The 17433-nt window shown below is 40.1% G+C and overlaps 1 protein-coding gene across 2 annotated transcripts; it reads left to right on the top strand.

Annotated features, from left to right (window-relative positions):
• Positions 1–661: 661 nt before the first annotated feature.
• On the top strand, positions 662–17002 carry LOC115918736 (FRAS1-related extracellular matrix protein 1-like). Of its 2 annotated transcripts, XM_030988752.1 has the most exons (10): positions 662–1018; positions 2201–4422; positions 8066–10639; positions 11085–11437; positions 11872–12875; positions 13228–13380; positions 13854–14040; positions 14350–14434; positions 15033–15118; positions 16524–17002. In XM_030988752.1, the coding sequence occupies exons 1-10, from the start codon at positions 788–790 to the stop codon at positions 16724–16726; spliced, it is 7098 nt and encodes a 2365-aa protein (XP_030844612.1). In that variant the 5' UTR covers positions 662–787; the 3' UTR covers positions 16727–17002. The 2 variants fall into 2 exon arrangements, with proteins under 2 accessions (XP_030844612.1, XP_030844618.1); XM_030988758.1 differs by lacking the exon at positions 14350–14434 and having other exon boundaries at positions 16524–16636.
• The last annotated feature ends 431 nt before the right edge of the window (positions 17003–17433 follow it).

Raw genomic sequence — 17433 nt, forward strand, 5'->3', positions numbered from 1 at the left:
TTTGTTTTGTTGACTTTGCTTTAATATTTCTTACATTCTTTTTATACCCTCTTCCATTTATTTTCAGAGAAACATATTTTCCTTTAAGATCTCTAATGGTATTACAGTACATCTAAAATAGACACATTATTTTTAATGAATAATTTTGTACTGTTCAGCTTATGCATGTATGTTTATAGTATTCTGAATCAAATGTTATTGAGGTAAACCACAAAATGTGAGCAATTGTCCTGAGCAGGTAAAAAGTCTATTCAGTTTGTTAAACCATGGACCTACTAAGAAGGTCCATGGTTAAACCACCGTAGTGACCTTCCTGTGACCTTGTGAGTCAGGATGTATTCCTTTCCTCTCGACAGAGATTCCATTTACAATACCCAACGGAAACAGAGGAAACGGGCAGATGGGATTTGAAAAATAGGACAAACGAGTACTAGTGTAGCAGACATAATAGGGAATGTAGGGTAAACTAATATTACTCATTCACAAACCATGTATGTTTCAGTTTGAATGGATGCTACATTTACGTGTTTGATAGTAGAAGTTCATTTTTGAACAGAAAAGTTTTTAGTGAATACCTGTAAGCTAATTTTGTTATCATGATGCATGAAGACACAATCACTGCTCTTCACTTAAATTGCATTACGGTACTAGGTTCAAATGTTAAAACTGTAAATATTCTGTTTTTGTATTGTTTTGCAGATTCTCTTGATTACATCTGATGTCTGAGTGAATATAACCACATCTGCTGGGCTTGGACCCTCCCTGGACACACAACCAAGCAGTCAGGATGAACGCTGTAAAAAGCATTACCACTCTCCTTCTAGTCCTGGGCCTTACAAGCAATGTGATTGGTCAGTTGGTGAGAGTTAACAATGGTCTGGAAGTTCCTATTGGTCGATCAGTAACCCTTGGACAAGATGACTTGGTGTTTGAGCCTGTGGAGGAAGGAGAGAAGTGCAAGGTCGAGGTGGCGCTCAATGAACCCTACTACCAGAAAGTCGGCCTTCTACAACCAGAGGTAATCACCTTAAAGCATTTTTTCATGTTTCTTGACAGTTACCCCTTTGGACTACTGTACCTTCCTATTGACAACTACAGTCAACCTGCTTTAGTGACCACCTGTCTACAAAGACCACCTGTCTACATGTACAAAGGCCACTTTTTGTGTTTCCCTTGGGTGGTCGCTATAGACAGGTTTGACTTTACAACATACAACAAACAGTATCCCCAATATGAATATTTCCTGGCCAAATGCTACCTAGGCCTAGAAGAATTGCTGGACAGTTTAAGAAATTATCTACAGTACTTACCCTAAGGACAACTTTATTGAGAGTAATTATCTTTGTAAGGGGCAATTGTCCAGGTTATCTTTGTCTGGTGGATATTTGTCTTGGAGGATTGGAGTTCTTCAAGAGCGGTGTCCAGATGGTTATTTTCTAAGGGGTAGGTGTCCTGAGGGTGGTGGTAGTTTAGGGGTTAGTTTTAGAGGGAACTTTGTTGATGAAGCTTGCTCATATTTCATGTCATTTAGTCTATCCATACACATGACATGTGCATGATGAGACCAATAGAGTACCGAAGTGCTAGTGTCATGTTCGCTTGTCATCCAGGTTACTGGTTCTAGACAACAGAGCCTGCACACGAGGTTCACCACAAAATCATTCAAACAATGGCGGAGCAGGACAAATTCAGTGTCTGGGGCTGGTGTGATCGTCACACCATTGTTCAGCGCAATATTATTTGGAACCAGCAACCTCGACAACATGGCCAATATGAAGCCAGATAGAGCTAGGAAATATCAATGTGTTTCCTGCGTGTCTTATTTCCTTTTCCTTCACGTTCCTGCATTGTGATTAGTATTTTCATGTCAGGATCCACAAAGATATAATCCATAAAATCAGGAAAGCAATGTCCAGTCAATAGTCTAGCAAAGAAATACTATTAGGTGTAAAAATTCAAATTGCAAGTACTCATCAAAACTTTGTATTTTGCCTATCTTTGTCCTGTAGTTAAAACATTTAAAATTATTACCCTTCCTTCAATTAAATTGTAGGGATGATTCCACCTTGGCAAAAACAAGGATGTCTTTAGAGAAGAAAAAAAAAAAAAACTTAAATTTTGTTAATATCAACCTGTTTCTACAAAGAAAATATTGCTCTGCTTTAGTTTTTAAACCTGACTTTGCTTGTTTGATTCGCAGGTGTTTGATTGTGAGTTTCTGCCTGAGACGATCAAGTACACCCATTCTGGACTACCGTACTTGGACCAGGATGTGGTCAAGTTACGAGTCTACAAGTTCACGGAGACGGACACAGTTTCAGAGACAGTCTACCTCAGGGTAAACATCTCCCAGGAATTGTATCAAACTGTAAGACCAATGGGACCTCTCCAAGTAGAACGCTTCTTTGGAAGTTCAGATCTGATTGATATGAGAGTTCTGGATTTGGCGTACGAGCGCTATAGGAATGTGTCATGCACTGTGCACATCAACACGGTTACAAGTGGATTTCCTAAGTATGGGGAGCTAACCAGAGGAGAGGGTGAGGAGAAGCAGAGAGTTAGAGCACTGACGGCAGACTGCTACGATTTCATGATGGGGATGATACGTTATGAGCATCTGGTGCCTCCGACTCCGAACGTAGACTACATTGCGATGACTATAACCACAAATGATCCATTGCTGATTGAAGGAACGTCTGAGGAAGTTTACTTCCTACCTGTGGAGATCATGGAGGCCTTTCAGAATCAAAATCCTATTGCAGCCATGATGAGCATGTATGTTATGGAGGCAGATCAGTTCATCCTGACTACCATCACACCCTCGGTCATCTCGGGTAGAGATGATGAAACTGCCAATGAGGACCTTGTTTTCTTTATCAGTCAACCCTTTGGGCCAGACGAAGGCTACATCGTCAACCTTGATGACCACACCCATCCAATAGAATCCTTCACGCAGTATGACCTGTCTAGATTGAATATAGCGTACAAACCTCCCAGTGTCAGCTCACCAGACAGGCGTGTCTTTACGGCAGAGTTCACCGTATATGATGCTTACTTTGCACAGAGTAATCCTATCAATCTTATGGTGTCAGTGAGGTCCACGGAAACAAATGCTCCTAGAGTGTCAGTTAATACTGGTCTCACCATGTTAGAAGGACAGTCAAGGATCATCCGTCCAACAAATCTTCAACTAGTTGACAATGACAATCTGAATTTTGTTCGAGCCAAAGTGGTTGGTGGATTACGTCATGGAAGGCTCTACATCAATGAACGTCCTGTCATCATGTTCTCAGCAGCAGATATCAATTCCAATACCCTCGTCTATCGTCATGACGATAGTGACACTCTAAAGGATAGTTTAGAGCTGAGGATCACGGATGGACGGCACAACGTGAGGACAACCTTCCCTATCAATATTCTTCCAAAGGACGACAGTGCCCCTTACCTCATCAACAATGTCCAGTTTGAGCTCAAGGAAGGAAGGACTATCCGCATCACCCGCTTCATGCTTGTGGCAGCTGATATGGACTCCAGCGATGACTACATTATCTTCAGAATCACGCAACCGCCAGTAGCAGGTGAAATCTTGAAGAAGTTCTCTGAAGACACATTTGGTTATCCTGTCACAGAGTTCACCCAGAGAGATCTGTTCCGTGGTCTGATCTACTATCACCATCTTGGCGGAGAGGTGTTCCTAGATTCCTTCGAGTTAATTCTCCTAGATAACCAGATACCTCCTAATGAGTCTCCAATACAGGTTGTGACGGCGAAGATCAGCCCTGTACATGATCTGCCTCCTGAGAGGGTATCAGGATCAACGCAGTCTTTGATTGTGCGGGAAACAGAGATTGCATACATCACCAAAAATCAACTGCACTTTACGGATGCCGAGTCGACTGAAGAGCGTCTTCGCTACACCATCACCACACCATCTTATATAATAGACACACACAGCCTGACTAATGCTGGCAGGGTCATCTCAACGGCTGATGTGCTATCCCCTGCCAAGGATCCAAATATGCCAGCCATTCGAACATTCACCCAGGGTGAGATAAACACACACAACATTGCCTACATGCCACCCTTGAAAGAGATTGGTCCAAACCCTGTACACATTCGCTTCGTCTTCTCTGTATCCGATCCCTTCGGAAACATCGTCCTAGGAGAATTCTTTGACGTCACCGTCTTACCCGTCAACAATCAGGAGCCAGTCCTACGTGTCAATGACCTTACCGTCCGGGAGGGCCAAGACTTGACCTTTGACCCCGTGAAGTTCTCTGTGTCAGACATGGATACAGAGGCCAGAGATCTGATCATCGGTCTGGTGGAGCTGCCTGATCATGGAAGGATTCTCCTAGGTGGAGTCAACTTGACTGTTGGGAATCGCTTCACCATGGCTGATGTTGCTGCAGGTAGGGTCAGGTAAGGCCTAATATTAGAGGTCTCTTCATTGTGACTTTTCATATTTTGTAAGGCTGAATATTTCAATGTCTCTCTCTCTCTCTCTCTAAGTGCCATATCGATTGACTTTGGCGATCATGCTGTTCCACAACCCTCGGCTCCTAGCCTTCTCTATTAGCACCACTCCCAGTTCTTTCACTCCGCTCTCTTCCAACAATTTCTGCAGATTGTCCATCCAAAGTATCCTCCTTCTTCCCACAATTTTCCCTGTCAAAGCAAGAATCTCTAGGCCTTTTATGTCACTTACTGTAAAAAAATGTTTAAAAAAAGGAGGCTGTTTTGCCAAAAAGTGTGTAATGATACAATTTATGTGATGCTTGAGTGTGCAATGTAGTTTTCCTGTCATTAAATCATAATCAAGTAATCTCTTTGGCTCACTTTCAAACATTTCTCCCTACTCCAAATCAATTTCAGCGAATGCATTATTACCTCAATAACAATATTCATTCCTAACATGCCAAATACTACATTTCTTGGTGCCATGGTGCTGTTGTTTATACTTGTTCTTGTCCCTATTTGAAAGCTTCATTTTAGGATGACACTATTAGTGGCACATTGTACATAAGTAAAGTTTACAGCGATACATGAATTCAAGATATTTTGTCTTTTGCCCTGTTAAAAGCCCTCACAGAAAGCAAAGATTATATCACACATTTATCTAGCAAGAATTCAGGAGTAATTTGTAAATTGAACATAACTGTTCAACAGTGTACCCATACAATATAGTATATCTGATACATTCAAAGGTATGAAGCATACAGCTACATGTACATGTACATGTTTTACCTACTTCATCATCAAAAAGGAAAGAAGTGTTTAGTCTGTAAAACTCTGAGTTTCGTTATCAGATCTGAATTAGGAAGTACTGCAGTATACAAAGAATTAGGTTGAATTTGGTGCAGGTCGAGTGTTTTGAGGACAGAAGTTCAGCAAGGTCACGTAGAATGTGGAAGGAAGGAAATCGACTTGGCTCTGTCAATGTTTAGTCTGGGTTCATAATAAGGTTGTGATCTACAAGTAAATGCTGACACACACACAGACTGTCTGTGGCACGTGTGAAATTGTGAACCTGTAGGATAAACTACAATGCAGTTTGAAAATTGGTTCTCTTCATTGGGATTTTTGTTTAGAGGGCCACCTCTATTTTCTTTCACTTTTACTGACCTATTTTCAGACATTAAAGAGCTACGTCTATATTGTCTCTAAACTTGCATACCAGTATTTCCTGTTCAAATTTATTGTGGAATTCTACACAGTTTCAAAACACAATGCGATGGTTTTGATCATTATGCAGGACATGAGGGGGGGGGGGGGGGGAAATTGAACTTTATATCCCAATTCTTCCCTGGACTGAGGGGTTCCTGTACTATATTTTACTCCATTGGAATTATAGAATTATTGGATTGATAAACAAAAACTATGTAGCAGTGTAGCACCCATATTTTGTTTTTCTCTTTTAATATTTCACATGCCATACACGATTCTACTTGATACATTATATTAAAGGGATCCGTTAACTTTGTCTCAGATTCTGAAATAAAATCCTGGATTTAGCTCATGCTGCAATGAAAATTAAAAACCTTTAGGTCAGTCAGGAACCCCATGACTTTTACAAGCCAATCGCCTGTCTGATTATCAAGATATTTATCATTGGAAATCTAAATCAAATTTTGCGTTTTCCTAACGGTTTTCAAAACACTACAGTCTTTTGAGGAAAACGAGTATGGTAAAACCGGTCACTCAAAGAGTTTTACTTTTTTGAGGCACTTCTTGATTTTAGGGCTTCAATATTACACCATATCACAGACACTGATAACAAGTAGGGCCGTGCATCTCAGATTTAACATTGTTAAACGCTTGTTTAGTTTGTTACGTTGCATTGTATTCTACATTAATAGTTTGAATTTGTTATGCTAGTTTACAAGATGAATATACCCATACACAGTAAATTGACCACACCTATGAACCTCACTGTGAGGATTACTGAGGATTAGATCATTGATTCATACACTGTAGGTGTGTGAGTAATCATTAAAGGCCATACTCAGCAAGGGTCAAAGTCAATGATAAAGAAGAAGCGACATATATCTTGCAGGAGTAACAAACATTATATAACATCACAACCACAAGGAATTCCTGATTTTAACCAGGGATATAGATTATACATGTGTGTCACTTACTGTATCTTAACTTGATACTCAACTTGACCCCCAATAATTAGGGTCTCCCAGGCTCCCAGTATACACAGTAAGGAATTAATAAGAACAATATATTTCACAACTGAGAGTAGAGAAAGGGAAATCTTGCTGTTTGTCGATGCATTTATGAATTGATATCAAGTTAAATTAAAGAGATCTGATGAAAGGAAAAGGCTACCGTATCCCAAACAATGTATGGAAGTTAACAGCATGTTGCAGCCCTTGGCCTTGGTGACCCTGTCTGTCAAATATGATAGACTGTATAATTGATGAGGTGTAGGTGTGAGCGTGAGTCAGAGAGATCAACTCTCAGAGCCGGTCTATTCTCAGATGTCAAGTCAAGGTGTTTCTGCTCAGTCATTAAAAAATTACTGCTGAAACGTGTGGAAGTGATGACTTGCTTTTCATTTGCCTCATACCAGTACCTCTAGTAATTTATAACCAAATCGAAAGGCTTTGTCATTTACAGTTGGGCCCTAAAAGTTTACTTATGCCTGGAAGAAAAACATTTTACAACTGCACTTATTCCTACCAGGAGTCACATATTTACATGTACATGTACATGTGTCAGAGGGATTAGTGGTGTATATAATATATATATATATATATTTATATATATATATATATATATATCAACATTAAACAGAGTTCAAACTTGTGTATCTTCCTGATATGGAAAGTCAGCAGGAATGAGTGAGGTTGTGATAATGTATATTTCTAACAGGTGTATATAGACTTTCTGTCCCAACTGTATATAACATTATATCCTTGGTTGCTTCAGCATTATTAGATGCTTTTATATACAAAGCTAAGTCTTTGTGAAGAAACTTGTATGATATTTTTCAGAGAAGTCCTCTTACAGGTATTATTCTTGTTAATGACACAATTTTTTTTTATATAAAAACTCTCCGAGAATCCAACCAAATTTACAGTTAATGTAAAAACAGAGATACAATGTTTGCAGTACATGCATTTGTTGAATAAATATACATGTATGTTTCAAGATCATTAAGCAAAGAAATAGAATTTGGTTGGGCTGTACTGTAATCCTAAAATGTTCCATTTTCTTAGTGCTTGTGATAGTGGTTATTGTTTCCAATACATTTTTGGTAATTTGGTTTACATTATTACTTTCATCCTAATTGCTGCCAGTTCTTTAATCCTTTGAAATTCCAATGAAGCCTAGAACTGACTGCAAAACTGTAGAAATATGAAAATGTACAAATTAAGCTATACATGTATGTGCATACTATATTGCATCTACATGTATACTAATATATCAAATGCTATCAATATTCAAATCAGGAATTCAGGATAGTCTGGTCTATTTTATACATATTATATTGAGTATTGGTGGTGTAATCTTACAATTTATATACATATATTTTTTTCATTCTGATTTACAGCTATGTGAGTGATGGTTCTGAATCTTCAAGTGATCAGTTCACAGTGAGCTTGTCAGACGGTGTTCACTCCATCACAGAGACTGTTGATATCAATATCATACCAGTCAACGATGAGATACCAGCCTTGCTACCTGGTCTGGAGTCAGAACTGACTATCTCAGAGGGAGGAAGTGTGACTATTGGATCAGACATTCTATCAGCCACGGACCCAGACACCAATGACCTGCTGCTCCATTACGTTGTAGTGATGCACCCCCTCAGGGGTGTGCTCTTAAGAGATGGAGTGATTGTGAATAGGTTTTCACAGAGGGATGTTAACAGAGGAAAGATAGTTTATGAACATACCGGTGGTGAGACAGGACTTAGCAACATTCAAGATGTGATTACATTCATTGTGTCGGATAAGAGCATCCCATCCAATCCGGGCCTTCCAGTGAAAGATGTGATCATCAACATCGCTCCATCTGATGATAGGCCTCCAAGGATAGTCTTTGGGAATCCTTTCTTTGTGGATGAAGGTGAGAAAGTACCTCTGACCGTGGATGTCCTCAGTGCCGTTGATCGAGACTCTCCATCAGAGTACCTGCGGTTCGTCATTACACGCCAACCTGTCTGGGGCTATGTGGAGAACATCCTACCCACGCCTGGCTTTGAGAAGAGTAACGCAGGTAAACCTGTCACCTCTTTTACCTTCAAGGATATCACTGATGGAAATATTAACTTTGTCCAGTCACTGTCCACTAGGCTGGAGCCTATCAGCGATTCCTTCTTGTTGTACGTGACCGATGGAGAACACTCCTCGCCCAATGTAACATTCGTGGTTAACATCACGCCTCAGAATGACGAGGTGCCTACACTGACAGTCCGCAACTTTACGGTCCATGAGGGGTCATTCTTCAAGATCAGGACAGATACGATCAACGCAAATGACCTTGATATCCCGATGGACATGCTGATGTTCTCTATCTTGAGAGCACCAGAGCATGGCATGATTATAAATAGAGTGCCCTCATTGGTGGAGAGTCCCATCCCCGTCTATGACTTCAATCTCAACCAACTTCTCAACACCCTCTCCCTGGCTTATGTCCATGATGGGTCTGAGTCTACAGAGGATAAGTTTGTGATACGAGTGACGGACGGAAAACATACTGTCCGTAAAACGGTCAACATCACCATCATCCCCGTCAATGATGAGAGTCCAGAGATTGTCAAGAATGCAGGCATCAGGATCAGCATTCATGAGAGTCGCATTCTATCTGCGGTCATTCTCCGGACAGAGGATAGAGACACACCTGATGATCATCTCGTCTACACCTTGAACTCTCTGCCCAGGAGAGGCACCTTGCAGCGGAAGGTTGCTGAGGATAGATGGGAAGACATCACAGACATTCTCACCAACTTCACCCAGTGGGATCTCAATCAGAACCTGATACGCTATATCCACTCTGCAAACTTGGGATCCAAAGGCATAGATCGATTCTATTTCTCTGTTAGCGACGGTGTCCACTCGACGGGAAAACAAAACTTCAGGATCATGATCCAGAACACCAAACGTGAACCTCTTATCATCACCAACAATGGTCTTCAGCTGGACGAAGGCCAGACAGTCATTATACCCCCAACTCTTCTATCAGCAAATGATAACAGTGGGCAACTGACTGATATTGTATTCAATGTCTTATCGTCACCCACACAGGGACACTTGGAGGATGTTGCTAGGCCTGGTATACCTCTTACAACCTTTTCTCAAATGGACATCTTGGGTCAAAGGTTGGTCTACAAGCATCTCAGGGTAGATCAAATTCACAATGATCAATTCACATTCAGTGTTACTAATGGATATGAACTTCGCAATGACACATTCCAGATTGTAGTAAATCCTGTTGATAATATGTTACCAGTACTAATGGCCAAGGAGCAAATGACTGTAGCACAGAATGGATTCCAGATCATTTCTCTCTCACAGCTGCATGCTCTTGATCCAGATACACCAGCATCAAGTGTTTTCTTCGTCATCACCCAAATGCCTCTTTTCGGAACCCTCTTGATCGGTGGCTTACCAGTTGAACAAAGCTTCACCCAACAGGATATCGATAATTACGATATCTCATATCGTCACGACTTTGGACAATCACAAACGGACGAGTTCTATTTCGTAGTCGAAGATGGCACCAATAGGGGATTTTTAACCGGTGACAACATTCGCTACGAGCCGGTGCGCTTCCAGATCAACATCAACATCGTGGATTCCTCGCCGCCGGATCTCATCACCAACGTGGGTCCCACCAAGATGCAGACGATGGTTGATAGGACCGGTTTCGTCTTCTCCAACATGAATCTTCAGGCTGTTGATGACTGTGCAGCTGATGATGTGACGTACTCTGTGGTCAAGGATCCCATGTTTGGTCATCTGGAGTACGTAGATACTTTCCAGAGAGTGCAAGGACGCTTCGTACAGACGGACATTAACAACAAGAGAGTGATGTATGTGATGAGGGACAATGCTAGAGCAGCCAATGACAGCTTTATGTTTGATGTCTGGGATTGCCATGAAAACAGCTTGAAAAATCAAAGGTATATGAATGATTATTATTTTGTCACACAATCAATTTCATCTGCATGTATATATTCAGTGCCATATTGTAGGAGTAGGCCTATACAAGAAATTTATTTGAATGTCAGAAGATTTATCTATATTCTCATGCAATAATTATACAGTAATTATTTTATAAACACATGTAGAGGTATACCCATGTCGATAAAGCAAAGACCTTTAATAGATTCAAATGAAACTGTAACTATTTCAAGATTATACAGTACTTCTTTACATGTATGTTCTTCCAATCAAATAAATAAATGAATTCTTATAAAGTTACAATGAATTGATAATAGTCTCTTTGTGCAAAATCCAAAACTTTAGATATCTTGAATTAAGAAAAGATATCTGTAAAGTTGAAATATAAAAGGCTGTCTCATTCAGGCGGTATTTTAACGATGTAATGATTTTATTCTGACCCAGGTTTTCTATGCACTGGTCTGTGGTGATGTTCTCTCGTCCTCAATTCATGGTCTGTGAGTCCGATGGTCTGCTCTCCATTCCAATCATCAGGATCGGCAACCAGCGTCTGTCTTCCTTCGTCAGCATAGAGCTCCAGGACCTGACAGCTACCGCTGGCCTGGACTACCAACCCAGCAGGGCTAGGCTCCTCCAGCTGGATCCAGCGGTTACCACGGTGACGTGGGATGCTGTCCTGATAGAGGATGGTCTGGAGGAGACGAGGGAGAGGTTCAGGGTGACTCTGGTTGATCCGGTCAATGCGGTGATTGGAGATTATAACAGGCTTACAGTAGTTATCAAGGATGCCAAGGATGGTGAGTTACATGTACATCTTTCATTGTCACATTTATTTTCATTATTTGGCTCCTCCAAGGTATTTTGTCATGTGTGTCCTATATGTTACCAGTGTGGTATAGCTCTTAATTGGGCTATTAAGTACATGTAAATACAATTATCTAACGTTCTGAAATCTCTGATGCAGTCACTGGCATGTGAAAAAGTACTTTTGACATCCCCATTTAGTGAAAGGGCAATTTAGCAACAAGTTTGATTATCAGTTTAATAATGCTGACTTTTTATTACATGCTATATTCTTATTGGATGCTAACAATAATTCCATTATTAAAGATTGCCTTAAAAAGTTTATAATTTTACCATTTTATAGCTTTTTAGAATTCATGTGAAATGATATAGCTGCAGGTATGATTTACTTGAATGGGTATTCTGCTTCTTTGTTGTTCTCATGTAGGTGTGTGCAAGAGTAACCCTACAGATCCTAGACCTGCAGTTGATACTCCAGGATGCTGTGTAGATCAACCAGGAATAGTGGATCATCGGCTAGTTCCAGTACCAGGGATACCACCACAGGATACCTACCCTTACAATCCAGATGCTGGACCAGGTCCTTACAACCCTGGAGTAGGACCAGATGGTGGTCCAATTCCTGGACCTGGTCCTTACAACCCTGGTGAAGGGCCAGGTCTGTACAACCCTGGAGTTGGACCAGATGGTGGACTAGGTCCTGGGCCTGGTCTGTACAACCCTGGGGTAGGACCAGATGGTGGGCCTAATTCTGGACCAGGTCCTTACAACCCTGGAGAAGGCCCGTTTCCTAGACCAGGTCCATATGACCCATTCCAACCTGGAGTAGGTGACCCAATTTTTGATGAGGGAAGTCTAGTTGATGCTGATCCTGCCGTTAATGATGGACCGGGAGCACCTAGGATTGACCAACAGCAGTTTGATCCTTACGCAGAAGAGACCTGGTACCGCTACCCATTTGGAGTGGGTTATGACGGCACGGACGGGACTCGCTATGAAGGGCAACATGGATCACAACCTGTTTATGTTGAGCCACTCCCCGATCAGAATTGCTGTGAGGATGGATTAGTTTCCCAGGGGGCTGTGACACCACAGGGTGGTCCTAATCCTAACTTCAATCCAAATCAGTATGGCAGTCAGTATCCGATTGGTAACCCCAATCCATACCCACAAGATCAGCCTGCTTCACCAGGAAATCCTCCAAGCCCTGGCTCAGCAACTAGTTTTGAGCAACCCTTTGTCCTTTCGGGTGCAGGAGGCTACCCCCCACCCCAGGGAGCAGTGGAACCTGCCCAGCCTCCGCATGCGTCTGATGGGGATGTTAGACTGTACCATGCTACCTTAGGGGGTGGTGATGGTCAATCACAGGTTGTACCCATAGTACTAGCAGAAAATCGACCAGGACAGTTGGAGCAGGATCAACCACCACAGGTAAATACTAACCTGACATCAATTAGGATTTATTTTCCAAAAGTATTTTTTTTTTGTAGAGCAAGTTTTAAAATAACAAAGTCAAGATTGTGCAATGTACATGTATGCTCTGGCAGCAATTGCTTCATGGTCACATTTGACACAAGGTGAATGTCTATCTTTAATCCTGGACCCGACACGATACCCAGCCCAATCGCAGCCCTGCCCTTATGTATTTTGACATAGTGATACTTGAAGCAATGCCATTTCACATATATTCAAACATTTTAGCAAATAAGTATCTGTCAATTTAAATATATTAAGTATGCTTGTAGATATGAGATGAATAATTAATTGTTATCCTTGTGCACAGACAGATGTGAGCAACGTATTTTTGCCAACCGTAGTCCGAGGAGTCCAGAGGCCCATACTGACCCCTGCAGCGCCCTCTGGTGGTGGATCCCCTGTGAATCAGAGACGACCTCCTCTAGGTCAAGGCAACACTCAGGTGACTGCGGACAATCAGGTAACATGGATGATTGCATTTATATCGAGGCTTTTAATACTACAATTCTTGTAGGTGATAATAATTATATTTTGAATCTCGGTACATTGTTTTTTCTGGAAATGAGAAATAAGTGAAACATAAGAAAAAGTTAAAGGTTGAAAGGAAGAGGGGAATCCTGCCCCAAAGTGATCTGTTAAAATGTTTAGATTAAAAGCTGCATGTACATCTACTTCTTTTATATTTGAAGAGAAACGTGTCACACACTGTAATGGTTGTTTCTGATGAAGACATTTAAAAGCATATTCATTTTTGGAACAATGAACTAAACCCTAAATTTTACTCTAGAAACTTCACTTTTGATAATTAGTCATCCATCTCGTAGCACAGAAAGCTTGAAGGTCTTTTCTAGCCGAAAGGGATTTTGTATAAATATCCAAAACCCATCCCTAACACTTGATTCAACCCAGATCTTTCTCTCTTTCCCTTCCCAGCCCCCTCCCGGTGCCCAGTCCACATTTTCTTTCCCCTGCTCCTCTGCTAACATAGGAGAGATACGACAGGACACAAATTCTGGGAGCTTAGCTAAGTGTGATGGCAACTACTGGATGGAGTTTGATATATCACAGCTTGTAAGAGCAATTACTGGTACTGCTTATGACAATGGGCAGTGTGAAAGAGGTAGGAATGAGTATCATACTAAGTAACGTCTTTCTTTTTATTCAGATATGTGCAAGTTTATCAATATTTCATATAAGATGGAATATAATGTACATTTCTGATCAAATGAAAATTGTGATATCCTTCATGGTTTCTTGAGGCTTAGCATGTCAGGTCTAAGCACAAAGAAACATAATCTTGATCAAATATGCTTTGTTTGATGGACTGGTTTTTATTTCTCTCCCATCACGTTTGTGATGTTAATGCATATGACTTGCCTATGCAGACAGTTATTTCATGAACTCATTGATATTCATTTTGTATTTGTAGGCTGGAGCTACCATAACAGCAGGTGTTTTCTGATATCAAGACACCCTCAATCATGGAATGAAGCTCAAAGGATATGTAGAGAACGGTGAGTTCTACATCTTAAGAATGATGACATGGAATTACAGTAAAGGGTAGAGTCAGTCAGTCATTGAACAGGGCTCAGGATATCTAGAGAAAGGCGAGGTTCACAATGTTGAAACTCAGAGAAAATTCTCAATCTCAAGAAGAATTAGACAGAATAATAGCACTAGGAACTCTTGACTTTTGTAGGTGATTTTAGGTATTTGAAGATGAATATGTTGTTATTATTTATTTTAGATAGGTGGTGAAAGCCTAATGGGAACTTGACAAAATGAATAGTCCATAATATGTACTTGCATTAACAGAGTATGCACATAGACATCTTATTTGCTTCCAGAAATTCTGAAAACTCTTATGAATTGCTACATACGACAACTGTATGTGGCAAAAGTAAGTCCAGTGTTGAATTTCCATCATTAAGTTGCATGAAAGTTTGAGGAGTCTGGACCCTTGGGGAATGTGTTAAAGTTTCATCCCCTATAGATTTGGAGCGCATGTATTTGTATCTTTTTACTACATCATATTTTCTACCTCTCTGTCTTTAATATACTCTTTGTTTTGGTCTCATATTAATTGTCTGTCTTCCTCTGTGTTTTGTACAGGTACAATGGTAATTTGGCTAGCATCCTGTCTAAGAGAGAGCTGAAATGGCTTGGTGATTTACTGAGTGAAGAACCTGCTTGGATAGGTAAAGAAACGGCTTGATATTATACAAATATTGACTACTTTGAGGGGCACAGTGAAAACTATTGCCCAAGGGGATCTTAAAACTGTACTGTTCCCTAAGACAACGTCGAGGGGCACAGTGCAGTCTCACGATCACCGAGAAGCTATAGTTTAAACCAGGACCCAAAGAATTATTATACATACATGTATATTTCAATAATTAATATGAAACTGATTGGTCTTTGTGTGATTCAAAGATTCATAGGGTTATACATTGTAAGAGCAGTAATTCTGAATCAGAGTTTTTAGAGGGTTATTAAAGGTACTATGTCCCTTTTGCAGCCAACCTCAAATGCTGTAGAACCTTACAGGAATTATGAATATGTCATGTATGTCTTATCTGTGAAATTTAAACGTTAGCAGTGTCCTCATATTCAAATTATGCAAGGAAAACCGTTTACTTGCTAGACTTCACTGTCAGACACTATTGAGTGACTGACTGGCTTTTTTTCTTCTTTGGTAATAACATACATGAAAAGAGTTGTAAAGGGTACATGAGCATTTGTCTACATCAATAACCCACTTCTTGTGATGGTCAAGATTAAACTGATTGAATCTTTGCGCAGCATAAAACGTTTGACCATTCGGTACAATTGTCTGAAAATCAAGACTATTACTTTTGGGCTCTATAGCCCTAAAGTCGATTTGACAACTAATAGTCGTTATTTTCCCACTTGAAGACATTTTCAAGCCCGAACTTTTTTAGGGAAGTTCTAAATTAGTATTATCTTTCAAATGCAGTTGGATTTTAACTTTTTCATTTTTTTGGCCTGCAAATGGGACATAGTCCCTTTAAGGAAGAAGTCACATTGTGTAATCCTGTGATATGTGACTTTCAGAAGTAGGCCTACCTTAAGTTTGAATATATATAACAAATAAAATACATTATTTCAATAAAATTTGGATAAACTTGCAATTATTTTAGATTATTACTTATTTTTTCAGTCACATTTTACTAGGATGGCTTCATCAGTGTTTAAGACATAGTTTTACAAGTGGGTCTACATGAGCAATTTGAACGGAGACATTATCAAAAAAAATATGTAGTACGCATACCGGTAGTGAAAGCAGCTTCATGTACCTGTACAACCATAATACACCCTGATGCCTGTGCAACAGTAGTATTATTACATGTACCTTGGCTTGAGCCAAGGTTCCATGTGAAAGTGCTCAAGAATTTGTAGCAACCTACTATTTATTCATTATATATTACATATATCATAATTTTAACACAATCCGTAATGGCTACCTAGCCACGTTTTTAATTTTTAGGTTCATTTAGTTTGGACACTAAAATTTGAATAATTCCCCCCTAGGAGATACCTATTGTACAGTAAATACATAACATAATACCTTTTTATTTCCAGGTCTAAATGACAAGCAAGTTGAGGACCAATGGGAGTGGGTATCAGGAGACCCTATCACCTTCTCAAGATGGTCTCCGTCAGCTCGTACCTCAAACCGTAGTGATCGATACGACTGTACCTACATCACAGCTAGACTACGATGGATAGACAAGGACTGCGACCTCACTGCTAAGAGCTATGTATGTATGAAGAATGCTGAGTGATAGGGGAATACCCTGAGTGGTGGGGGGGGGGGATTCCCCTCATAGGGAAATACCTTAACAGGGTAAGCTCCAGCACCGGTTTTGGCTAGTCAGAATTGATTTTCTATCATTCCAAGTATATTTGTAAGTCTTCTGAACCTATTGTAAGTCCTGTAATAGCTTCATAATACCCCAAGGCACACTGCCCGTAGTCACCTGAAACTGACAGATAATGGACAAATTCTGAGCCATTGGGTGCGATGTTTGTTTACTGTTCAATTTGTATTGGTCAATATTGGTACCTTCTTTTTGTCCTTGTTGTACATCAAGTTGGAAAGAGGGATTAATCAATCATTAGAAAGATCACTTCTTTTCTTCTGGAGGCTGCAGTACAGTAAATCATACTTGTTTATATCATTTATATGACATGGCTTACTACCATTTATAATGAGCAGATTGCTCTCTCAAACTTGGAATACCTTAAAGTAATATAATGCAAATATATTTTTCTATGCAATACTAAGCAAAGCAAGCGTACTGTATCCCAATTTTTGTAGTTACAAATGCTGTGCCTTTAGTATTATTATGCAAGAACTCTGGAGTAGTTTCCTATTTTTTCATCTGTAATTTGTAATCACTGACATGCCTGTAGATCTTTTGATAAGACTTTTTGTTAAAGAAATGAATTTTTTTAATAATGTTCAAATTATGTCTTTAAAATAATGTGA

Source organism: Strongylocentrotus purpuratus, unplaced genomic scaffold (genome assembly GCF_000002235.5).
Source record: "Strongylocentrotus purpuratus isolate Spur 01 unplaced genomic scaffold, Spur_5.0 spur5_contig_840, whole genome shotgun sequence".
Classification (NCBI taxonomy): Eukaryota; Metazoa; Echinodermata; class Echinoidea; order Camarodonta; family Strongylocentrotidae; genus Strongylocentrotus; species Strongylocentrotus purpuratus.